The sequence below is a fragment of the Nicotiana tabacum genome, chromosome 7 (genome assembly GCF_000715075.1).
Source record: "Nicotiana tabacum cultivar K326 chromosome 7, ASM71507v2, whole genome shotgun sequence".
Lineage (NCBI taxonomy): Eukaryota > Viridiplantae > Streptophyta > Magnoliopsida > Solanales > Solanaceae > Nicotiana > Nicotiana tabacum.
This window is the reverse complement of record NC_134086.1, coordinates 159,624,817-159,652,311: the sequence shown is the minus strand read 5'-3', so window position 1 is coordinate 159,652,311 and position 27,495 is coordinate 159,624,817. Positions and strand designations below refer to the sequence as shown.

General features: G+C 37.5%; 1 protein-coding gene across 1 annotated transcript; it reads right to left on the bottom strand.

The window, feature by feature from the left end:
* Nucleotides 1-1,488: 1,488 nt before the first annotated feature.
* Nucleotides 1,489-6,795, bottom strand: LOC107762117 (putative protein S-acyltransferase 14). Its single transcript, XM_016580443.2, has 7 exons — nucleotides 6,414-6,795; nucleotides 5,446-5,665; nucleotides 5,267-5,358; nucleotides 4,171-4,294; nucleotides 3,986-4,071; nucleotides 2,979-3,044; nucleotides 1,489-1,945 (listed from the first exon to the last, which is right to left on the bottom strand). Exons 1-7 carry the CDS (start codon nucleotides 6,627-6,629, stop codon nucleotides 1,820-1,822), a joined length of 930 nt encoding a protein of 309 aa, XP_016435929.1. The 5' UTR covers nucleotides 6,630-6,795; the 3' UTR covers nucleotides 1,489-1,819.
* Nucleotides 6,796-27,495: the final 20,700 nt, after the last annotated feature.

Sequence of the window (27,495 nt, the reverse complement as noted above, 5' to 3'; positions counted from 1 at the left end):
TGAGGATAAAAATGTCGACTAACATTTGATGTTAGAGTTTCATGCTTTTTCTTCCAATAATTTTTTATAAAAAATAAATAATATAAAAACTCGATTCATTTAATATTTTGGGATACATTGTTGATCTTAGATAAGCTTTTGTTAATTTAATTTTAAAAAAAAAACTCTCAAATTTTCAAAAATTGTTAATATTATCTATAAGTGATATAGCCATTTTGAAAGAAAAAAAATACGTAAGCTATTTTTATTGAATATAAATATCATTTAAAGCATTATGTTCTAATTATATTATTTCTCTTAGAATTTTTAATTTTAAACGTAAGCTTAACCGTCATTATCAATTTGATTATTAAAATTATTAATCCTATATTTTAAGAAACATTAAGGTTAAGACAATATTATCTTTTTAAATTCTCGTGTCTCCTTTTTCTTCGGAGTCGTTTTCAGTCACCATCAGTTACACGCAGTATTCTTTTCTTTCTTTTTTATATAGATATAGATTCATATTTCCTATAAACTTCCAATATGTTTAAGCAAAAATAAAATAAAGAGAAATTTCCTCTATTAAAAAATTTTGGGCCTCAAAATTTTGGGGCCTTTGCTACACGACACAGATCGGGGAGAAATTAAAAAATAGCCAGATTTATAACTGGTCGTTCAAAAATAGCTCAGTTTCAAGTAATCGAAATTTAGTCACTTTTCATGTAAAAATAAATCTGAGCGAAAACACTGTTCAAAACCCGAAAAATACGCCAGTATATTATACTGGAGTTCCAGCATAAGTATGTTTGAACTCCAGCATATTATACTGGAGTTCCAGGATAAGTATGTTGGAACTCCAGCATAATATGATGGAGTTCCAGCATAAGTACACTAGAACTCCAGCATAATATACTGGAGTTCCAGCAAGTATAATTGTCCAGTATAATATACTGGAGTTTGGAGCACCGGTGCTCCAGTCTCCAGTATATTATACTGGAGTCAGCAAAGTATACCGGTCCAGCATAATATGCTGGAGTTCATACACAGGTGCACCGAACTCCAGTATATTATGCTGGACCAGTCTCTGTTTCAGCAAAATAGTGACTATTTTTCATTGACTTTGCAAACACTGGATATTTTTGAATGACCAGTCCGAAAACTGGCTATTTCGTACTATTTTCGTCAGACTAATTGATTGATGTGTCTCTTCCATTCTATATCCCTAACCTTTGACTAATTTGAGTACTTGACAAATACGTTACCATGGTACGTAATTGACTCTTTGCTAACTAACTTAATATAAGTTGAAAAAACTTAGACCCTTTGAAAACAGTATAACGTCAAGAAAGCACAATAAAAAGTAAAAACAATATTCCAATTCTTTCTAATTAAATAATTTTATTAGTGGAATATCATCGGTGTGTCCAACTTAAACTCATTATTTTCGATTCAAACGGTATCTAAGAGATGAACAATCGAATTACATATACACTTCACTGTGGAAGAGTCATCAAAGATCAATCCACATTTCTAATCAAGCAGTTGATCTTACAACAACACCGGTCTATAAGCAAAGCTTCTATCTTACATTTCCCTAACGGATACTCGAACGAAATGGACATATCATTACATCCTTTGGCTGCTCAGGCCTCTACTATATCTTTGTGTAGTTTCTGCACAGCACCAGTAGATGCACAGGCCACGTCTCAAATAGCTACACCAAATTTCATCAGTTGAATGGCGCGATGGGCATCAATTAGGTACTACTCTATAATTGTTACATAAAGGAGGGGAAAAAAGGAAAAACAAACTCAACGTGGTAATGTACTTGCGATTCCTAGAAATCTTGGGATTCAAGTTCGGGCTTTGACGGGTATTCAAGACCATGAAGGGCAGGTATCCTTCTTAAATCTTCTTCTGAGTAAGCTGGGATGAACCAATACCGCTTGTCTAGGCCAAAAACCTGATGCATAGAATTACAGCATTAGAAAGGTGAAATAAGATGGATATATCATAGAAGACAGACCAAGGTAACACCACAAACTCAATAAGGGGACTCTAGCCAAAGAAGACATCAAGCTACTGTACATGGACTAGAGCAGTCAGAAACACACAGGCTCACACCCTATGTTGGAAAAGCTTGAGATTTTGCTGTGTCCAACCCTTTCTTTTCAAGAAAAACATCATACCCTTGACAATTGACATGCATTTGAATCATCCGAGGACCATAATGCATTAGAAAAATAACACTACATAGCCGCTATAAAAATAATAGCCGAAAAATTGTATAAAATTTGTATAGTTTTTGTATAAATATTATGTATATTATATACAAAAAATTATACAAGTTTTATACACTTTTTCGGCTACCAAATGTAAATAGTTTCTGGCGTGGGCTAAAAGTGATAATACCCCTAATGCATTCATTAAGTCCCACTAAGAAAACAAGGGGTCATCACAGAGTACAAATTTCTGAAAACTTCTTGCTCTGGCTTCCTTAATTCCAGAGTTAAATTTACTAGGAATCAGGGTTCTTATTCACTCCACGCTTTCCTATCTTAAAAACACATTCATACATCAATTCTATATGGGATTTTTCAGAATTTGATTAAAACCCAGGTAATATGCATGTGGGTCTATCCACGTCCTAAGTTGGCGCTAACTGCTTCCTCGTCCCATATAAAGAAGTATTCCTCTTTTCCCTCTTTTCAGTTATACATATACATAAAATACCAAAATGCAATTGAAAGTGTTTAACCCAGTTTCAAACACAGAGACTCCAAGAAACGGGAGAAAAATGGTTAGCTCCAGACACAACAGATTCCTTCTACAGGTTGAAACTGCTCACCTTGATCTCGTACCTTTTTACACGAGTTTTGACTATAATTTAGCTCATATTGCTACATGAGATGCATCAATTTTCCTATTGCAACTGAGAGCAACCATCATTGAAAACAAGGAAATGACAATCTCAATCTCTTCCAAAGTTAACTAACCTGTTCAAAGTTCCTCTTCCGACCAAGATCATAACGCCATTTTGGAGTGGTCTTCTTCTCATATGCCTGAAGCAAGACAGGTGTATTAGTGTGGCAAAGAATACTAACATCCCATCGGTAAAGTGGGCAAACGAGCTGTGGATACTACAAATTCAAATGTCTCAAAGTGACTCTTATTTCTCGAATGAATTTTCATATGCAATTTATTGGATTCCAAGAGGAGCACAAGCAGTGGCCTCAAAGGAGCAGTTGGTTCATGAGACCTAGAATTCAAATAACAGAGTTTGAGCTTTGAAAAGCTTATCATCAGAAGATGTAAATAAGCCGTGGTCTCTTTGGGTTAACCCTGTAGTTTAGCCCAACAGTTACTGTAAAGATATCTTCCACAATTATTATATGGTGTTTGAAGGGCCAATGTCAAAGCCAGCGGCAAGAGAAGGATTCTATGCAAGGAGGCCACCTCTAGTAATGGGGACCATAGTGATCAATAAGAAAACACAACGAATATAAAATGAGAATGTTAAAAGATAACCAACTGTTTATTTTCTCTGCTATTCTTGCCAAGTCTGGCTGAGGAAGAGTTACAGGGTCATTTTCATTTTTCTCCTGTGGGAATCCACCACTTTTAGATTCTCAGTAACTTTGAGTTTTAAGAAATCACATTTGGAAAAGCAAAATGAATGTGAAAACTCTCTACTTCAATTTTGTTTGTTTCTTTCTTTCTTTTCGTGGGGTGGGAAATATGAAGAGTGTGACTTTCATGATTTTGCACGAAAGAAAACTTTTACAAGGTGGTCCAATCAAAACGGACCAAACTAAACATGCTTAGATAATTTTTTTGAAAATGATAAAGTTCATACACACGATTAGATAATTCATCTAGCAAAGAACACTTTCCTGAACCCACGACACAAAGAAACAACAAATTGTAGCAATAGTTTGCCCCTTAAAATCAGAGAGCAGTTCGCCAGTTAAACATTCAACCAAAAGTAAGGAAGGTGTAATACCTCGATGGTTGTGGTATTACCAGCTACCAATGATATGTGCATGATCAGAAATCCCAATACACTCAAAGCAAAAGCAAGGTTGAAAACTGCAATGCACAAGAATGGTGTAAATTAATAGGAAATAATACGCCTAGGAAAAAAATCACAGGAGGGGAAGTTTGGGAAGCAGGGTTTCTACACCTTACCAAAAGCAAGGAAAGTGGTAGCGAGAGTGCTTGGAGTCCCAGGTATCTCTCCATCACTGAAGAATGCAATAAACTGCGGCAGTAATGCTAGAGTCACAACAGTGGTTTCAAGGAACGTGTAGAACTGCATAAAGAAAGGACGTAATTAGTTCGCGAAAAAAGGTTCAATAAAGTATTTATTGTCAAGAAATGCAACATCAATTGTGGATGTATCTTCATTGAATATTGAGAATACAAATGTCAGTTGACAGGCATAACAAGCAGGACGATTGAACATATTAACTCAATATCACATGCAAGTCAATTGATAAATCAATTAAACCTCAATCACAAACTAGTACGGGTCGGCTGCATCATGATATGACTATTTTTATGCTGCCCAACAACCTCCAAAATCCTCCTTTATCCAGTCTTGGTACCAACTATGTAAGCTCAGATAGGCAGAATTGTACACTAACATAAAAGAAGAAGCAAATTTTGTCAAAGAACAAGACTACACAATACAGAAATTTCAAAATTAGAACTGTGTTCACAGTATGTTCAAATAAGATAGTGCTAATGGCCAAATCTTAATGCAATTTTAAGTGGTCTTGCAGCTAGTCATACTTGTACGACTAGCAGCATAAAAGTATGGAGAAGTAAGTCATAAATTAAGATCCTAGGATGATTGTGCTTAGGATCAAGAACTTGCAGCTACTCATGATTGTGCACTACGGAACAATACGAGAATATGATTTTCAACTCGGATCACGAATGACAACAAAATATGGTCTTCAGCTCTTTCGTAGTGTCTGTTTAACATAAGGAGTTGGTATAAAATAAAATGTTTGAAGCTTTGTGGTGTACGATGTACCCATTGAAATCCAGAAGGTGCAACTAAATGTAACAGCCAATACATTAAATTAAATAGAGAAAGGGCCTTAGCTATTAGAACAGAAAGCTAACAACCAAGGCTGACAGCAATCAGCGCAGAAAAGCCGCCGCGAAATTTCATATTCGCTGGTACATATTAATATTTTTTAGGATTTTGATAGTTAGAATCTTGCTAACAACTACACATGAATACTTTTCAACGTTTAAGAATAATGAAACTTACCAGAAAAAGAAGGAAATACTTGTAGTTTAGTGCTCCAACACAATTGACAACCCACACGCAGTGATGGTCCATCTTTAGCACACACCTTCCACCTAAACACGCAAACATGCACAACTCAATCTCGAACCAAAAAAAAATAAAAACAAAAAGCATCACAAACATGCATAACAAGAACTCACAAACAGAACAGTGATGGCATCGAGGTGGTTTCAACTGGTTGCATTTTTTACAAATCCGTATTCTTGGGTTTGCTGGATCAGCTGGTGAAGCCCCAAATTCTGATGCAGTTAATGGATCAGTGTCACCTCTTTCTTCATCCAGGACTGGATTCCAACTTTGAGGTACACTACCAGGATCCGTGAAAATGACAGAGAAGTAACTCCACAAAAGCATCACCAACTGCAATGATTAATGAACAACACATCCTTTAGCTACATACTACAAAGAATAGCTTATTGTGCATCCAGAGACTCATTTGGCTTTCGTATAAACATAAAACAAGAAGAATACAAAATCTCTAAGAGGAGAGTAAGATTTTTCATTATGGGAAATGAATACTATTTTCCCCAACTAAACCATCTGCTCCATTTGGAATATGTAAATCTCACACATAACTAGGAACGGATTTATAGCCCAATATATGGCCGTGAACCCATTGTCTCTCCGCCAAATTAGGTATTTTATGTACATATTTTCTTGAATTGATCTAATATTATCTGCTAGCAGTCATGCTCCAAAGAGCCTAAATAGTGCACTTCATTGAATGCTGAGTTATTTACCTAGAGGTGTAGGGATCAATTCCCACTTAACAGTTTCTTTTTTCTCTTTTCTTTAGTGGTGCACCTATACTATAAAAATACTGGATCCCCCTCTGCACATAACCCTGAACTATCATCAATTCCTAACCAAGCTAAAAACAGTCATGTCAAATTCAAGTGTGCATGATGCATAAACATGTTCTTCTAATATTCTCAAACACCTAACTTTTAACAAAGATCCCAAGAATAAAAATAAAATAAGTAAAAGCACCAAAAAAGAATATTTTCACAATTACTTCGCAAACCCCACACATGTCTAAATTCCTAGCAACCCATTAAAACAAATGATCAATCAGGAATCCCAATACCAGAAAAGTCAAGAAATTTACCAAACAATGAAATATGGCAAGTACGGCAACAGCGATGAAGGCATCAAGAATTCCACCACCACTGACGAGGGATGGGCCATAGTTGGTCAAAACGACGGCGTAGTATGTAACGCCCACAACGCCTAGGACCAACAAGATCATGATTGAGCCCAGCCCTCTTAGGGCCGTACAGAATCTGAATACGTTCCAAGCCATTACAGTTCCAGATCTATACATAATTTAAATCCCTCAAGAAAAAAAATTATGCAAAAATAAGAACCACAGGGGTATAATTTTATTTTGTTCTTGAGAGTGTTTATTTGATTATTTTGTTTGAAATTATTTTTTGGGTTCATGGATTCCAAGCAGAAGTGGAATCCATGGTTAAGAGGAGTGAAATGCTGAGGAAGAAGGGAAACTCAGAAGCGGAAAGGGTAATATTGGAATTACAGCACCCATTGTATTGGGATGGTCAAGCTTGGCATGTTTCCAACTCCTGTTGAAAAATTGTGTACTAAGCCTAGAGTTTTATTAATTGTTTAATGTGAAAAAATAATATAATTAATTAATTAATTAATTCGAAGGTTCTTTTTCTTTGGTCATCGGTGATTGCAAAATCCAGAAGGTCTTCTCATATTGGCTTTTATAAGGTGCATAAGATTATTTATTTATAGATATGAACGATTTGATTTGTTTCGTTATGTTTCTATTTAATCTAGATTGAAGAACTTTACTTGAGCATGACTAGATAAAATAGGAAAAATGATACGGTATAGCCTCTCTCAAAATAATAGTAAAAAATGTATAGTTTTGTATTTATTTATTTTTTGTATATATATGCATTTATGTACGTTATATACAAAAAAAATAAGTAAATTTTATATATTTTGCGGTTATTAAATATAAATATTTTTTGTCACGTGCTAAAAATGATATTTGCCCGATAAAATATCAATATGATTTCAACTTGGAATGCTATGGTTCAATTTGTAACATATGTCATTTGGTCACTAAATTGCTCTACTAAAGATGGTTTGGATTTGTAATATATAATGTCTTATCCTTAATCTATTATAATCACCCCAAACAAATACTTGGGACTTATTATAATGACACAAACAAATAAATTGTTGCCTAACTTACTTAATAGCATATTAATCACATATGCTAAAAATAATAAAATCGTAATTGTTGCCCAACTTGCTTAATTTAGGATCTCTTCTAACATAGACTACCAAAGGGAAAACCTTAATCGTCAAGTGCATTACTGGACAATACTGGAGGGGATCACAATAACATAAAAGTTTAATTATTTTTTGAAATTTGTTCTTCCTTAAAGTGTAGTTAGGAAATAGCCTGGAAAATGATATCGAGTTATAGATAAACAACTGATAGGACATGGTTGCTTTACTTCTTTAATTTGCAACTTGTTGACATGAAACAAATCTTTGTTTATCCTTAATCTTAATGAACATAAAGTTGTACTAGATTATATTAATGTATATTTATATTTTATTAAGCCAAAAAAAAAAAGATAATTTCATATATCTGTCTTGTTGGTTTGCTACTCAATTTCCTGATGTGCAATGTCACATTTGCCTCCTTTATTTTACTTTTTTAAATAATTTTTTAACTTATTTATCATCAATAAAAATAATAATTGTAATTTGACCAATTTAGTCTTTTTAATATTTTCTGTGTTACTCCTCAATCCAGATTAATCTTAATATTTATATTTATATTTATATCTATATCTATCTACATTATATTAAAAGCATGAAAGCCCTTAGTGAAATGTCATTCGCATTTTTAATGCTTTTGAAATAGAGTTCACATTGGATAAAATAGTTATTTGATTATTTTGTTAATATTTAGAAATAATTATTTTCTTAATATTTAGGCCTTTGAAATAATTAGATTTTATATGTTAAATTTTGCCTAATTTGCACTATGTGATATGCCATATTTGTAAAGAAAAGTAACACTAAAAAAGATCAAAGTAGGAAACTTTCCACTTCGGATCGGAGAACTAATGACTTCTTGAGTAGTCAAGATATTGAACAATGAATATTTGGCACAAGGTAAAGAATAAAAAGCGAAAAATAAAAAATGAGTGGTTTTATCACTTATTTTTTCTTGTTTGGTTGGTGAGTGAAAAACTTTTTTCAGGAAATATTTTCTAATGTTTGGTTGGAGACTAGAAATTCATACAAACCGAAATAAACTAACGTGCTGCTTTACTTTCTTACACAAACCAACATTGAAATTTATCCTCCATAACTATAAAGAAAATACTCTTTTTGATTGATAAAGAAAGTACTCTTTCTACAACATGAAAATAAAGTAACCATTTTATTAAAATAAAAGAAAATACATTTTCTACAGCATGAAAAGAAAATACTCACTTTATTGAAATGAAAAAAATACTTTTTCTACATCATGAAAAGAAAATACTTTTTTTGTTTAAATAATAGAAAATATTTTTTTCTACATCATGAAAAGAAAATACCCATTTCATTGAAACAAAAGAAAATACTTTGTGAAAAGAAAATATCTTTTTTGTTAAAAAGACTCACTTGTGAGATTATACTGGATTGTTGTTGTTGTTGTTATATCATGAAAAGAAAATACTCATTTATTGAAATGAAAAAAAATCTATCTATAACATGAAAAGAAAACACTATTAATAATATTTTTATTTAGGGTGGGGTAGGGGTTGGAGTGGGGGTAGGGGGCAAGGGTGGGGCGGAGGTTGGAGTGGGGTGGGGTTGAGGGGAGATGGGGGGTTGGTGGGGATGAGAAATAAGGTGGGGAAGGTTGAAAAAGAGTTTTGAAAAATGTTTTCTCTTCTCTTGATAGGGAAAACATTTTCCTCCAATTAGAAGAAAATAAGTTGATGAAGAAAATGTTTTCCAAAACGCCAACCAAACATAAAAATATTGAAAAATATTTTCCTTCATACCAAACACACCCTAAGGGAGTGGAATTTTTTAAGCACAAAAAAAAAATAAAAAAAATAATCTAGGTATGTCGTATTGAGTTGATAATGCACCATTAGTTGGTCGCCAGTAGCAGTTTGTTGGAGTACCTAACATGCCAAGTCTAAAGTTATGGGTATCAAATATAAATTACTTACTCATATTCGTAGTTTTTTTTTTTTTCAAATTCCAAAAATGTATATATATGAAAAATGGCCTCAATTTTCACAATTACACTCACCGCATCACTTTAACACTCAAAATAACATGTCCAATAGTTTGCTAAATTCTTAGATGATGCGTTTTATATTTGTTACCGTAAACAGTCTCTATTCAAAAAATAGTAAATCAACAAACGTTAGTTTAAAAAACAAAGCAGAAACAATTCCGAGCCCACAAGTTCCTTGTGTTTCTTTAAGAAATTTAATCCTCTCGTAATGTCCAAGGTTGCGGATTAATTCCTTTCAAGATAGAACGGAATAACTATTTTGTGATAACGACACTTCAAATCATAGAATTTCGGCGAACTCAAATGGCGGAGCAAATCACACAAAATACTTACGTTTTGTCTTTTAAAATTCAATGCAGAAGTTTGAGGGAAGAGATTTCAGATTTTTCGGTGGTGGAAAATGAGGCTAAGCCTCTCTATTTATAGCCAGCAATGTTGAGTCCCAACAGGCGCAAAGGTGCATGTTCGGTGATAAGGTGTCTATTGAGCTATTGAATGGAACGTTTTGGTGTTTATTCAGCTATTGGTCGCAAAAATAATTATGTGATCTTCCAACACACGGAAATGATTCCACGATCTTCCAACACACGAAAATGTTTAGAAAAGAAAATGTTAAATGATGGAAAAGAAAAAGAAAATCCGACGTCGAAGCCGAAGCCGAGCCGAGCGACGACGGCGCGAGGCATCACTTCTTCTTCTTAACTCTTTAAGAGCTAGAAGATAAGCATCTATATATATACACAAAGATTTTCTTTCCTTCTTCCAACGAGGGACAAAATGCGTTAGTAAAGTGAACTAATTCAAAATTTCACTTCCCTCCATTTCTTTTTCCACCATTTTCCATTCATACCTCTTTTGTTATTGATAACAAAAACCCAACAATCCCCCACATGAATAGAAAATGGCTATTTGAAACATATATGCATGAAAACCTGTGTGTGATTCACAAGTAAGGATTAATCGCATCTGGATAAGTAGGTTTCCCTTTGAACTTTCCGTTGTGAACATTGTCACACCTCCTTTTTGCCTACGCCCGCAGGGGCGTAAAGGGAGTTTTTCCAATTAAAGGAAAATCGAAACGGGATTTATGTATTTAATTAAGAGTCGCCACTTGGGAGATTTATGGTGTCCCAAGTCATCGGTTGAATCCCGAATCGAGGAAAAGATTGACTCTGTATTACAGTCCGCGAACCAGAAATCCGGATAAGGAATTCTGTTAACCCGAGAGAAGGTGTTAGGCATTCCCGAGTTCCGTGGTTCTAGCACGGTCGCTCAATTGTCATATTCGGCTTATTTATCTGATTTTAATACATGTTGAACTTATGTGCAAATTTTAACTTTTTACCGCTTTTATTATTATTATTATTATAAAAGAGAATTGCAACGTTATTAAAACACGTTTTGAACCATGTCACATCAATGCACCCATGATTTTGGACAAGTTTTAACATCGTTGAGATTTGGATTTAGGTCGCCTAAATGCGCACCCGAGTTTAGGGAAGTAATATTATTAAAGGCGCGCCTAAAGCGACTAGTGTATTATTATTTTGGGTAAAGCCGTGAAATTTTGCTAAACGGCCCATCCGAAATCTAAGTAATTTTACCAACACGTATAGAGGGCCCCGTAGCTTGTGTACTTTTGTTTGTCGAGGCTCGTCTCATTCATTATTTTTAAAGGAATTTGCAACGTCGTGAAAATGCATCTCGAACCACATCACAATCAATTTACCCGTGATTAGCGACACATTTTGACTCCGTTGGGATTTGGATTTGGGTCACATAAATGTGCACCCGGATTTGAGAAGGTAATGTTATTTAAAGTACGCGCCTAAAGAGATTAACGCGTGGTTATTTTGGGAAAAAGGCCATGAAGTTCACTAAGCGGCCGATCCCGAGTTCTAAGTAATTAATACATACATTTGTGAGGGCCCCGCAATCTATGCGTTTCACTAGGCAAGGCTCATCTCGTTTATTTTAAAAGGACAATCCTAAAGTGACTACATTTCTATTAAGTTCGTCTCTAAAATAAAAAAGAAGAAGTCCTAATTAGTTAATATTATAAAAGCGGGTTTCGAGTTCAAGTTCGAGTCCAAACAAAAGGACGGACCTTTTAATTTGAACCCGCTACCTAACTCAAAGCCCCAAACTTATATTGTGTTAATTATATACTGAAACCTTTAAATCAGGCCCAAATTAAATGGGCCAAGTAATTCTACTTGTGAACGAACAACAACCGGTGGGTCTTGAGGCAAGCCCAAAACCGAATGGGGCGTGCCAAGCTGCGTAGGAGAGATCGAGGGATCGAGCCCCTGAAGTCAAGCATTTACTTATTCATTTGCATGTCATTAGGTAAGCATCCTGATTTTATAGTGAAAGCAGTACGTCGTTCTATTTGGACCAACTTGAACAAAATAACCACAACACTCTTTATGGACCAATTTTAACATGCCATGATGTAGCAAATAAATAGTCCTATTTTAGTACAAAACACATGACGACCATTACTAAAGGTTCATTGCAATGTGAATCGCTTTCAAATGACTTCACGAAATAAATTACCAAAACGGAAATTAATCTAACTATCCTATTAACCTAACATAAAACTAAATACAACCACTGCTCGAGATCACATGCTTATATACATTCAAGACATATCGAGTGATAATCTAGCTAATAAAGAAACAGTTTCAGTTTATTTATACAGTCATGTCAAATAGAACTAACAGCTGCATTTCCATTTCATCTCAACTTCAACTTCAAATTCGAGCTTACATCAACACAGGTTTTTAGAATGTGTACTTGGATAGGGAATACAATGGAGAAGAAGAAGGAGTGATCAGCACAACAGATAGCACAACACAACAGCAACAAACAGCAACACAGTGACAGAACAAACCAGTAACAGATTTAAAAGGAACCAGCAGAATTCCAGCAAACCCAATGAAACAGTAGCAAATAACCAATAGCAAACACAAACACCCAGCAGAATTCCCAGCAATACCAACAGCAACACAAACACCCAATAACTGACCCCAAAAACAGCTTGATAGCAACCAAATATCAATCAAAACACAAGCATAAACACCCCTGGGATTCAGTAATCAAGAAAAACTCGAAAATACAACTCCACAGTTAAAGCTGAAACTCTTTTTAATTTCAATGGGATAGCACTAGTTGAACTAGACTAGCTCTTAAAACTCTCTTCCAGTTTTCAGAATGTTCAAACCCTTAAGATTTTTCGAGTCTTTTCTCTTCTAAAGTCTGCCCCAAAGAACAGCCAGACCAGACTAAAAAAGGATCCCCCCCCTAATTCTGTCCAAACCCCTATTTATACCCAAACCTCAGCCCCTTTCCAGCTCTAAGGAGCACTTAGCTAATTAGGAAAGTATTTCTGCCCACTACTACATGTTTTATTCTCCTTTTAATTCACTTGTTCCCCACTAGAGTATGTTTTGTTCCCCACTAAACTTCTTTTTTATTTCTTAATCCCACGCGGGTATGGGCAGCCTATTTTTCTATTCAAATCCCTTAAACCTTGTGAAATGGTGCCCATGATCCCTTACACAGCCATCAACCCCCCCCCCCCACTACTGTTTTAAACTATTTCATTAGTTTAATGGTACTTTAGTACCCCTACTATCAGAATATTCAACTAAGCCATTTGCTACACTGATTCAATTATCAAAATGAACTGAATTTAAACTCTAAACACCTCAGCTATAACCAATCCAGCCTATCAAATTCCAACAATGATTCAATCAGAATGGAAGCCGTATGAATCAAATTATTATCAGGTTATTCTAACATTCAAGCATGTAAAACTAATCGATGACACTTATCCAATCGACTACACGAATTACAACACATACAATCAATAGCAAATAATCAGAATCGAACAGGCACACAGGTGATTCGAGTCGTATTGATAGAGTAGGGATTTATAATAAAACTTAACTAGTCGACGGAGCTCATTCGAATCGATTATATAGTTTATTACATACTCGACCATGACCAGAACAAGTTCGACTAAATAAAAGGTATTTGAAGAAGGACAGAATCAATCGATAAAAGAAAAATTGAAAAATCAGTAAAACTAAACTAAACAAATAAACATGCATTTACAAATACAAAATGGAACAAACAGGAAAGGAAGAATACCTCAAGAACTCGGAAACTGGATGACCCTGACTTCGATTCTGACTCGGACTCTTTGAGGTCGAACGGACCTTAATCAAGTGTCCTCAACTGAGAACACTTCGACTAAGGTCGATTAGACCCCCAAATCATCCTTTAATTTGGACAGACTTCAACTTTTGGTTTTCTAGGGTTCTTGGGGGTTCGATTTGGGGTTTGAATGGTTTTAGCAAGATTCAAACCAGGCCATAGGTATTTTGGGCACGAGGGAGGTCAGGGGGTGCCGTAGTGTGAGTTTGGGACTGGTTGGGGTAGGTTTAGGTTCTGCTTGAATCTTCGATTGAAGATTTGAGAAGCTGGAGGTTGATTCGAGGCAAATGGTTAACGGATCCGTAAAGAAAAAGGCATGGAGGTTCAGCGGTATTAATTTGGTAGTCATCGAAGCCGGCGCCGCCGGGTTTTCAGGCGAAGGGAACGAGGGCGGCTAGGGTTTGGGTGTCGTCTCTGAGAGAGACGATGAATAGAGGGGGTCTGGTTTGGGGGGCTGGGTAGAGATTAAGGTTATATAGGGAAGGGGTGGTTTAATCTTGGCCGTTGGATCAAGCACGATCAACGGCCTGGATCAATTCATTTAAAGGAAATAGTGACGTTTGGTCATGCATCGAGACTGGGTCGACCCGAGTTGAAATAGACCGGGTTATAAGGGAAGGTTGGGACCGTTAGATCATTGGGAACGGACGGCTCGGATCAAATTGCCTAAAACGGCGTCGTTTCAAATAATGTTGGGTTGAACTGAACCGTCCAATGGAAACAAATCAACGGCTTAGATCTGAGGCGCTGAAACGGCATCGTTTGGACTGTCTGAGAGACCAGGCTTATTGGATTGGATCGTTTGATATGATTTGGGCCTAATTTTGCATTGAAATTGGCCCAGTTTCGATTTGGTCCAATTTTTCACTCTTTTCTTCTTCTTTTTTTCATTTTCTTTTAATTCCTAAAACCCAAAATTCCTAAATTGTAAAACCAAGCTTATTTTAAAGAGATATTAATTAACCCTTAACAATAATTAACACACAAGATCAAATAAAAATAAAATCACACAATTAAACAATAAAAATGACAAAGCTACCAAAATTCATATTTTTGTGATTTTCATTCTTTAAAATAGGACATGGTTTAATTAATTCAAAAATGCACAATTAAATCCTAAATATGCATGCAACATGTATTTTGGTATTTTTCAATTAATTAAAACAAGATAAACATTCACAGACAAAAATAATTATCCAAAATGTCACGCAAAATTCTCAAAATTGTACCCAAAGGCAATTTGTTTTATTTTTCGATTTCTTTTGGAGTAGTTTTCGTGAAGCAAAAATCACGTGCTCACCAGATGCCCCTCTTTGTCCGAAAACACAAAGAGTTTTCGTGCAAAGATAAAGTGAGTGGATACGAGCGATTTTTGCCCGTTGGAATACTCCGTGTGAAGCATTTTTGAAAAGATTTAACCGAACCTTTGCTTCACAGGTTTCCTACATATCCCTAGCTAAAAGGGAATCAGGTTAATGTAGTTCGGGAAGTTTTGGTAGCTGGGACTACCATGGGACTGCAACGTTGCTGTTACTGCTATTGCATGATGTTACTACTGCTTTCCGACCTCCTTATTACACCATTGCTAGAAAGAAAACAAAAAGCTAGACTAAACTAATGATTACAGAATCTTATCTATCTTCGACTTGCTCTTGTAGTCTTCTTTCTGATTTCTGAAATGGGATTCATGCTGGGGGTATTTTTGTTGTAACCCTCCGCATTACTGACTTCTGACTTGATCTTGAAATGTATTCCTCTGTTCTGCAGGCGGGCTCTTGACTTCAACTTGAATGTGTACTCCTTTGTTCTATAGGCGGGCTCCTGACTCCAATAGCGACTTTGCAAATAAATCAGCCTCTATTATCCAGGCGGGCTCCTGACTTCGACAGCAACTTTAAAATAAACACCTCCATTCTACAGGCGGGCTCCTGGCTTATTTTTGAAATGTACTCCTCTGTTCTACAGGCGGGCTCCTGACTCCAATAGCAATTTAAAGATAAAACAGCCTCCATTCTCCAGGCGGGCTCCTGACTTCAACTTAAAATATGACAATCTCCGTTCTACAGGCGGGCTCATGACTCCTTCAACTTAAAATATGATAACCTCCATTCTACAGGCGGGCTCCTGACTTCTTTATCTTAAAATATAACAACCTCCATTCTACAGGCGAGCTCCTGACTTCTTCAACTTAAAATATAACAACCTCCGTTCTACAGGCGGGCTCCTGACTCCTTTAACTCAAAATATAACAACCTCCGTTCTACAGGTGGGCTCCTGACTTCAGCTACTTCTTAAAAATATAATACCTCCATTCTCCAGGCGGGCTCCTGACTTCGTCTGCAACTTGCAATGATAACAACCTTCATTCTTTAGGCGGGCTCCTGACTTCCAACACAACTTAAAAATATAACACCTCCATTCTCCAGGCGGGCTCCTGACTTCAACAATGACTTAAAAATATAACACCTCCATTCTCCAGGTGGGCTCCTGACTTCATCAACTTCAAATATAACAACCTCCGTTCTACAGGCGGGCTCCTGACTTCATCAACTTCAAAAATAACAACCTCCGTTCTAACAGGCGGGCTCCTGACTTCTTCAACTTAAAATATAACAACCTCCGTTCTACAGGCGGGCTCCTGACTTCTTCAACTTAAAATATAACAACCTCCGTTCTACAGGCGGGCTCCTAACTTCAACTACAACTCAGAATGTAATACCTTCATTCTCCAGGCGGGCTCCTGACTTCACTACTTCCCAAAACATAATACCTCCATTCTCCAGGCGGGCTCCTGACTTCAACTACTTCTTAAAAATATAGCACCTCCATTCTCCAGGCGGGTTCCTGACTTCAACTTCAACTTGAAATGACAACAACCTCCATTCTCCAGGCGGACTCCTGACTTCAACTACAACTCAAAATGTAATACCTCCATTCTCCAGGCGGACTTCACTACTTCCCAAAACATAATACCTCCATTCTCCAGGCGGGCTCCTAACTTCAACTACTTCTTAAAATATAGCACCTCCATTCTCCAGGCGGGCTCATGTCTTCGACTGCAACTCAAAAATATAACACCTCCATTTTTCAGGAGGGTTCCTGACATCGACTATTTCTTAAAGACATAACACCTCCATTCTCCAGGCGGGCTCCTGGCTTCAACAAATTCTTAAAAATATAATACCTCCATTCTCCAGGCGGGCTCCTGACTTCAATAAACAATTTAGAGATAATACCTCCATTTTCCAGGCGGGCTCCTGACTTCGACAATTTCTTAAAAACATAATACCTCCATTCTCCAGGCGGGCTCCTGACTTCATCAACTTCAAATATAACAACCTCCGTTCTAACAGGCGGGCTCCTGACTTCTTCAACTTAAAATATAACAACCTCCATTCTACAGGCGGGCTCCTGACTTCAACTACAACTCAGAATGTAATACCTCCATTCTCCAGGAGGGCTCCTGACTTCAACCTTCTCAAGAAATATAACACCTCCATTTTTCAGGCGGGCTCCTGACTTCAATTATGACTTAAAAAATATAACACCTCCATTCTCCAGGCGGGTTCCTGACTTCAACTTCTTCTTAAAAATATAACACCTCTATTCTCCAGGCGGGCTCGTGACTGTCACACCTCCTTTTTCACCTGCGCCCGCAGGGGCGTAGGGGGAGTTTTTCCAATTAAAGGACAATCGAAATGGGATTTATTTTTTAATTCAGAGTCGCCACTTGGGAGATTTATGGTGTCCCAAGTCACCGGTTGAATCCCGAATCGAGGAAAAGATTGACTCTGTATTACAGTCCGCGAACCAGAAATCCGAGTAAGGAATTTTGTTAACCCGGGAGAAGGTGTTAGGCATTCCCGAGTTCCGTGGTTCTAGCACGGTCGCTCAACTATCATATTCGGCTTATTTATCTAATTTTAATACATGTTGAACCTATGTGTAAATTTTAACTTTTTACCGCTTTTATTATTTTTTTAATGAGAATTGTAACGTCGTGAAAACACATCTCGAACCACATCACATCAATGCACCCGTGGTTATTGACATGTTCCGACTCCGTTGAGATTTGGATTTGGGTCACATAAATGTGCACCCGAGTTTAAGAAAGTACTTTATTTAAAGCGTGTCGGAAGTGACTTGCACGTTATTATCTTTTGGGGAAGGCCGTGAAATTCGCTAGACGGACCATCCCTAAATCTAAGTATTTTAAAACAAATATTTATTGAGGGCCCCACAATTTTGTATTTTTTTTTATTCGGCGAGGCTCATCTCATTTTTTATTTAAGGATATCCTAAAGCGACTTTGATTTTCTATTTATTTGTCTCTAAGAATAAAGAAAATCCTAATCAATTAGCATTAAAAGTTCGGGCTTCAAGTTCAAGTCCGGGTCCAAACAAAAGGAAACACCTTCTAGTTTGAACCCGCTACCTAACTTAAGATCCGCCGCCAGCCATTGTAAATATTGACAAACCAGCTACCATTTCGATTCAGTTCAACTTTAGATTTATTATATGAATTAGACTATTGGAAATAACTATGTGGAATACAAAGCCATTTTTTGAGCTCTTTTTACGATTTACTGAAAAAAATGCATCAATGCTTAAAAATTGTCATCAAGCTAACATTAATCACTAACATTTGAGAACTAACATTAGTTACTAACATTATTTACGTTGCTATTTAAAATGATGTTATTTACTCAAGTGAACTCGCAATCTCAGAATTAGACCTATTAAACCAACATGCTGATTTTCATAAACTATTTGAACCTGTTTTGTGACATAAATTATTTGAAACTATTTCACGACTACTGAAAAAAGAATTAAATACAGTATATTTCGTAACTAGTAATCACCAACTAAGATTAATTACAATTGATATTCCATGTTTGTAGAAATAGATTCAATCAGTCCATTTTATGCATTCCAAAGTCATTCCAATACATACTATGAAATATCAAGTGAACTACTGCTTATACATCAAATTAAACACAAAGAAACAAGGGAAATTCAGAAATCCAATCCAAAAACTCTTTACTTCCTTTCCTTTAAATTTGAGAGCTTTAGAACGTGTACCTGGATAACGGAAATACAAGAAGATGAAGGAGCAGTCAGCAACAGTAATAACACAGCAACGCAGTGACAGAACAACCCAGTGAAAACAGTAGCCAATAACCAATAGCAAACTCAGGAAGAACCAATTGAAACCCCAGAAATACCAAACAACAACACCAATAAAACAGCACAGTACTAGTTCTGATATTTAGCAGTAAAAGAAAAGACTCACTTTTCAGTTTCTTAGCTCTCCAAACACTGAACCTTTTAGGATTAAAAACCAACCTCTTTTTTTACTCTCAAATTACTGAACTTTTAAATGTTAAAAATCCAATCCAGACTCTCTCAAAAAAAGACTAAAAGAGAATTAATTTTTCCTCTCCAAAAAAAACCCAGTTTCTGTCTTGAAATGACCCTATTTATAACCCAAAACAGGTATGGGCAACATATTTTAATCAATCCCTTTTTTATGCTTTTCATACCATTATGTTTTGTTCCCCACACTTGCATGCCTTGTTCCCCACTAGCAAATGTCTTGTCCCCCACTATATTAAACAAATGTATTAGTTCCCACTACCATATGTCTTGTCCCCCACTATGTATTAAACAATGTATTATTTTAATATTATTAGTGCTTAGTGGACGAAGCACTCAAATTAATCATTTTTTAAGACTTTAAATCCCAAAATACCCCCTGAAACTACTGAAATTACCATTCTACCCCATCAGCTATATCCAATCCTCCGAATCAATTAACCAAACTATAGCAGCTACAACAAATCTTAAGTGAGAAATCCTAACAATTGACTAATCAAATCATATGAGACTAACTCCCAATTGACAACACTTAGGGCCCAGTTTATCATGGTCAGATTCATATCAACAAACTTAATAGGACAAACAAGTAGATTCAAATCACTAAACTCGATCATCAATTGAACTTCAAATTAAATCCAACAACATTACAACCAAGATAAATGATTCAATGATTCAGAACCATTGTATTGAACTAGTAAGGTCAAAATTGATTCACACAGATACAAGAGAATAAACTAACTCTATTGGGAACAAAATCACAATTAACTTAGACAAAACATGAACGAGCAGGGAACCAAACAATATGATGAACAACCAAGAGCAGGGAAGCAAACAATACACAAAAATGAAACCATTTGAACCAAAAATGCTAGCAAACATTTATAGGAATAGTCACTGTTTGTACAAGAATATGAAATTGATTAATCAAACAAAGAAGTATCATTAAAGCTTTAATTAAGACCTAACCTCAAAAAGCCAATAGAAGAGATCGATTCCATAAAAATTCAGACTGTCGCCAAGGGCGTCAATCAATTCACCAAACCATTACGGAAAACTAGTCTTATACTGACTGATATCAAACAGAAGCAATATCTTGCTAGAAGTTATAATCTGACTTGTTTAGTTTTAGACAAAACAATCAAGAGAACATGACCAAGAGACAATTCAACTTAGAACCCTTCATGCGCACCTGTAGCCCCCGTCGCCATTAAAAACCAACAAGAACTATATTCACTTCAAGAGGGACTTGAAATGGATCCTCGGCGCGAGAGTGAAGCTTTTGACGAACATCTGATCGAACACTGTCTTTAACATCTTGAAAAGCTTCATGGTGCTACTGTTGGTGACCTAGAGTTCAAATGTGAGCTGACTGGAACGGAAGGTGTGACAGACAGTGTGGTCGACGGACTGGTTTGGCTGGAGGTGAACGACGAAGTGAGGAAGACGTGAAGCAGTTGATGACGAAGCTCAGGCGTGGTGGTTTGGAGATGGACGTTCTTCTGTGGTCGAAGAGCTGATGGAGTCGACGGTGAGGCTGGTTGGTTGCGTCGCTGGTTTGGTAGTTCGTAGACGGGAATGGAGGTGGTTGTTTGAAGGAGCTGCTGGTCGACGTGAGGCCTGGTGTTGCAGCTGGTTCACGGCTGGAAATGGTGATGGAAGTTGCTCGACTGAAGAGTGGTCGACGGTCATTCGCGCTGGAGTTGCTCGCTGGTGGTTATGGGGATAACAGAAGCAGACTGGTTGCTTGGTTTCGACGACGAGGCGGAGGCTGGGCTGTTGGTGGTTGCCGCTGGAGAAGACGATGAAGAAGATGAAGCAGAAGGGGTGGGGTGCTGGGGTCTCGAAGAAGAAGAAGAAAGAAGAGGGGGCGGGTGTTTGGGGTTTTTGGGGTTGGAAATGAAAACTGGAAGAAGGGGGTGGTTGTTTGGGCTATGGGGCAGACCGGGTCGGGGATAGGGTATTGGCTGGGTATCCGGGTTTCAATTTCAAAGGGGAAGAAAAATTGTTTGGACTTTAAATTGATTTGGCTCAAATATGACTTAACACTCCTTTATTTAGTTTTTCTTTTCTTAAACTAATAAAACTAAAAATTCCAAAAATTCTAAATTAGCTTATATGACTAGATTAATTTACAAAAGTACTAATAACTTTTTAATAACAATTAACACACACAATCAAATAAAATCACATAACTTGGACATGAAATGCTAAAAATGCAAAAAATACGTTATTCTGTGATTTTCTTTCTCTTAAAAACAAAACATGGTTCAATTAATTCCTAAGTACACACTTAAATTTTAAATGTGCATGCAACATATATTTTTTTGTATTTTTAATTAATTAAAACAAACTAAACATTCATAGACAAAAATAATTATCCAAAATGTCACGCAAAGTTCTCAAAATTGTACCCAAAGGCATTTTGTTTTATTTTTTGATTTCTTTGGGAATAGTTTTCGTGAAGCAAAAATCACGTGCTCACAGCTGCCCCTCTTTGTCCGAAAACACAAAGAGTTTTCGTGTAAAGATAAAGTGAGCGGATATGAGCGATTATTGCCTGTTGGAATACTCCGTGTGAAGCATTTTTTGAAAAGATTTAACCGAACCTTTGCTTCAGAGGTTTCCTACATATCCTTGGCTAAAAGGGAATCAGGTCAATGTAGTTCGGGAAGTTTTGGTAGCTGGGCCTACCATGGGACTGCAATGTTACTGTTGTTGCATGCTATTATTACTGCTTTCCGACCTCCTTATTACATCATGCTGAAAGAAAACAAGAAGCTAGACTAAACTATAGTCTATGAATTACAAAATCTTATCCAGATCTTCAGCCGTGCTCTTGTGTTTCTTGTTGCTTTGATGTCTCGGTGACTGGTGTTTCCTCTGATGTTTCTTTCTTTCTGTCTTGACTCGTAGTCTTCTCTTGATTGCCGAATTTGAACTGCTTATTTCCTTCTTGTGAGCTTCGAAGCTTGAACCGCCTTCTTCTAACTAGTGTTGCCCCCCTCCCGACTTCTGAACTTTAATTTATGATGGGGATCTTTGTTGTAACCCTTCGCTCTCCGGGCGGGCTCCTGACTTCAACAACTTCTTAAAAATATAACACCTCCATTCTCCAGGCGGGCTCCTGACTTCGACTATTTCTTAAAACGTAACACCTCCATTCTCCAGGCGGGCTCCTGACTTCGACTATTTCTTAAAACATAACACCTCCATTCTCCAGGCGGGCTCCTGACTTCAACTAATTTTGAAAAACATAACACCTCCATTCTCCAGGCGGGCTCCTGACTTCAACAACTTCTTAAAATGTAACACCTCCATTCTCCAGGCGGGCTCCTGACTTCAACTATTTCTTAAAACATAACACCTCCATTCTCCAGGCGGGCTCCTGACTTCAATAAACCTTAGAATATAACTACTCCATTCTCCAGGCGGGCTCCTGACTTCGACTATTTCTTAAATATAACACCTCCATTCTCCAGGTGGGCTCCTAACTTCAACTACTTCTTAAAAATATAACACCTCCATTCTCCAGGCGAGCTACTGACTTCACCTGATTTTTAAACATAACACCTCCATTCTCCAGGCGGACTCCTGACTTCGACTATTTCTTAAAACATAACACCTCCATTCTCCTGGTGGGCTCCTGACTTCAACTAATTTTAAAAATATAACACCTCCATTCTCCAGGCGGGCTCCTGACTTCAACTATAATTTAAAAGATAATGCCTCCATTCTCTAGGCGGGCTCCTGACTTCAACAACTTCTTAAAAATATAACACCTCCATTATCCAGGCGGGCTCCTGACTTCGACTATTTCTTAAAACATAACACCTCCATTCTCCAGGCGGGCTCCTGACTTCAACTAATTTTGAAAAACATAACACCTCCATTCTCCAGGCGGGCTCTTGACTTCAACTAATTTTGAAAAACATAACACCTCCATTCTCCAGGCGGGCTCCTGACTTCAACAACTTCTTAAAATGTAACACCTCCATTCTCCAAACGGGCTCTTGACTTCAACTATTTCTTAAACTATAACACCTCCATTCTCCAGGCGGGCTCCTGACTTCAACTACTTCTTAAAAATATAACACCTCCATTTTCTAGGCGGGCTCCTGACTTCAACTATAATTTAAAAGATAATGCCTCTATTCTCCAGGCGGGCTCTTGACTTTAACTACTTATTAAAATACAACACCTCCATTCTCCAGGCGAGTTCCTGACTTCAACAACTTCTAAAAACATAACACCTCCATTCTCCAGGCGGGCTTTTGACTTCAATTGATTCTTAAAAACATAACACCTCCATTATCCAGGCGGGCTCCTGACTTCAACAACTTCTTAAAAACATAACACCTCCATTCTCCAGGCGGGCTCCTGACTTCAACAACTTCTTAAAATGTAACACCTCCATTCTCCAAGGGGGTCTCCTGACTTCAACTACTTCTTAAACTGTAACACCTCCATTCTCTAGGTGGGCTCCTGACTTCAATTGATTCTTAAAAACATAACACCTCCATTCTCCAGGCGGGCTCCTGACTTCAACAACTTCTTAAAATGTAACACCTCTATTCTCCAGGCGGGCTCCTGACTTCAACTACTTTTTAAACTGTAACACCTCCATTCTCCAGGCGGGCTCCTGACTTCAACAACTTTTTAAAATGTGACACCTCCATTCTCCAGGCGGGTTCCTGACTTCAACAACTTCTAAAAACATAACACCTTCATTCTCCAGGCGGGCTCCTTACTTCAATTGATTCTTAAAAACATAACACATCCATTCTCCAGGCGGGCTCCTGACTTCAACAACTTCTTAAAATGTAACACTTCCATTCTCCAGGCGGGCTCCTGACTTCAACTACTTCTTAAACTTTAACACCTCCATTCTCCAGGCGGGCTCCTGACTTCAACAAATTTTTAAAATGTGACACCTCCATTCTCCAGGCGGGTTCCTGACTTCAATAACTTCTAAAAACATAACACCTCCATTCTCCAGGAGGGCTCCTGACTTCAATTGATTCTTAAAAACATAACACCTTCATTCTCCAGGCGGGCTCCTAACTTCAACTACTTCTTAAAATACAACACCTCCATTCTCCAAGCGGGTTCCTGACTTCAACAACTTCTAAAAACATAACACCTCCATTCTCCAGGAGGGCTCCTGACTTCAATAAACCTTAAAATACAACTCCTTAAACAATGCGTTTTATTGTTGTTGTTCCTTCTTGCCTCCTGAACCATTTTTCCTTCTAATCTTGAATCATTCTCTTTCAGAACTGCTTCCCTCAAAACTGGTGTTCTATTCCTCCGAAAACTGCTGGGGATAACACCGATGTTTTATTCAAAAATATGTCATTTTCTTACTTCAAAGACTACTTTTTTTAAAGCTGGCGCTTTCCTTCCACTGGAATTACTTCCCTCCGACTGGTGTTTTCACTTCTCTGAAACCTGCTGGAAATAACACTGCTGGGGAATTATATTCCCTCTTTAAGACTAATTACTTTCCTCCCTTTAACCATGGTGGGGATGACACTGATTCACGGACCACTACCCTTAAAACTCGGGTTATCTTGCTTCTTCCAAGATTGCTTTCTTTAAAACTTGTATCGCCTTCTCTCGTATACTGGTGGGGATTTTACTTCCTTCAAAACTTGTGTTATCTTCCCTCTTCCCCAAGTGGCTATCTGATCTCAAGAAAATTTTCGCAATGAACGAAAATTTTCTGCCCCAGTTTGATAATCTTCTTTGTGGCCATGTCTTCTTGCTGTCAATAACATTTTCCTTCCTGCTTCAAATCAAAGAAAAATTTGTTAGTTTAAAACGTGGTGAGTGGTCGTGCCACTCCTACTGGGGATGGTCTTTCCCTTCTTCCTTTCCCTGCTTTGCGCTTTATTACAAAACTTGTTGGGGATGATATTATTTGCTGGGGATGATATTCCTGCCGAGGATGGTTTTGTCTTTTCTCTTCCTTTCCCGTTCTGTGTTGTCCGACCATCGCGGAACTTGGTCGATAATTTGTCGGAGTTGTTCCTGTATCTCGCAAATCTGCTGGGGATCCTCTTGGAATCTGATCCATAACTTTTCAGCTGTTGTTTTTCTGTTTCTCCAACTTCCCCTGGAAATTCGGTCCTCTTGGAATCTAGACCCATTCATCATTTTGGTCTTGCGACAAGCTTCTTTTCGCTTTGTCGCCTTATCTTTGGCCCGTCCTATCCATATTGTGTTTTCGCACCATCTTGGCAACTGGTAATAAGCTCTGAAAATCCTTTTCAAAAACAAACTGCTGGGGAGATAAAGTCTTTAAACCAAAAAAGTGATGATTTCAAAAGATAGAAAAAAAAAGAAGAAATCTTTCTGAACAAATGTTGGGGAAAAGAAAAGAAAAAAAAACTTATCTGAATGATATAACCGATCCCAACGATCATGTCATGTATTCCGGATTAATCAACCCAGTCTATTTGTATCAATCAATTTTTCGGATGGCCTCATCTTGCTGGGGATAAACAGGCACTCAACTCTTTGCCAAATGCGGATCATTTCCGCCAATCTTGTCTTGTAGCCTCATAGTGCCCTTCGAGGGGTTTTCACTAATAAGACTCTCTCATTTCTCTCAACTCCCGTCGTCTTATGGTGCCTGTGAAGGTTTCCACCGATAAGACTCTCTCGTTTTATTTCTCTCATCTTCCGTCGCCTTATGGTGCCTATGAAGGTTTTCACCGATAAGACTCTCTCATTTTATTTTATTTTTTAGTTGGGGATTGGAGTGCTGCCGATATGACTCTCTCTACTGGGGATTCTTTTCGGCTATCAATTCATTTCCAGTTCATGATCCTCTTCTCTGCTGGGGATCGGGGTGTTATCCCCGACTTCTGTTTGCATGACTTGGCACTTCTCGGATACTGATTGGGAAGTCTTTTTTGGACACCAATATGGGTTTTCGTGTATGGCTAAAGAAAAGGGGTATCAAGAGTTCAAAATAATTTTGATGGGTAAAACAATACAACTCTTGGAATCAAACTTTCTTTCCAAAATTACAAACACAAACTTCTGCCCCAGTTTTTCTTGCTTGGGGATTTTTATTTTTTGTTACACTATGTTACACTATGCACACTATGTTACACTATGACCGAGCCGTGAGGCACCTACGTATCCTTTTTTGAGGAATCAGGTCAAACGTAGTTCCCAATTCCTTTGTTTTTCTTATGACTTTTCTTTTGTCTTTATTATTTTTCTCTTCTCTTTTTCTTTCATTTTCATTACTGATTCCAAAAGAGGGGTATGAAAGAATAAATAAGGCTCAAAAGGGGAAGCAAAGGTTAAAGTGTTTGAATAGAAGAAAGAATTGCCTCCGTCATTTCATTCTTCGATAAATGCCAAGTACAAACAGACGAATATCAATTGCAATCAAAGGAATTACACATAATATCTCTTGACTGCGTCATAATTGATAGCCATGTCGATGCATTTCCCTTCGATATCTGTTAAACATAAAGCGCCATTGGACAACACTCTGGTTACAATGAATGGCCCTTGCCAATTCGGGGCGAACTTGCCTTTTGCTTCGGCCTGATGTGGGAGGATGCGTTTCAGCACTTGCTGACCCACTTCAAACTTCCGGGGACGCACTTTTTTGTTGTATGCTCTTGCCATCCTCTTCTGATACAACTGGCTATGACATACTGCTGCCAATCTCTTTTCATCAATCAGGCTCAACTGCTCCAATCGGGCTTTGACCCATTCATTATCATCAATCCCAACCTTAGCGACAATCTGAAGGGATGGAATTTCAACTTCTGCCGATATCATTGCTGCAGTTCCGTATACCAACAAATAAGGAGTTGCACCTACTGAAGTACGAACAGTAGTGCGATAACCCAACAGTGCAAATGGTAATTTTTCATGTCATTGCCTCGAACCTTCTACCATCTTCCGAAGTATCTTCTTTATGTTTTTGTTGGCTGCCTCAACTGCTCCATTCGCCTTGGGACGATATGGGGTGGAATTGCGGTGTGTAATCTTAAACTGCTGACATACCTCTTTCATCAAATTACTGTTAAGATTAGCACCATTATCTGTGATGATCACCTTCGGGATTCCAAATCTACAGATGATATGGGCGTGAACAAAATCTACCACTACCTTCTTGGTTACCGACTTGAAAGTTTTAGCTTCAACCCACTTAGTGAAATAATCGATGGTCACCAGAATGAACCTATGCCCGTTGGATGCTGCTGGCTCAATTGGTCCAATGATATCCATGCCCTAGGCGACAAATGGCCATGGTGCTGACATT

Excerpts from the sequence above, each read along its gene's own strand:
- LOC107762117 (XM_016580443.2), bottom strand. The coding sequence starts at position 6,629 with ATGTATAGATCTGGAACTGTAATGGCTTGGAACGTATTCAGATTCTGT. Across the intron at positions 5,666-6,413 it reads TTGCCATATTTCATTGTTTG|TTGGTGATGCTTTTGTGGAG; the intron begins GTAAATTTCTTG and ends TAATCATTGCAG. Across the intron at positions 4,295-5,266 it reads AGTATTTCCTTCTTTTTCTG|TTCTACACGTTCCTTGAAAC; the intron begins GTAAGTTTCATT and ends TTCTTTATGCAG.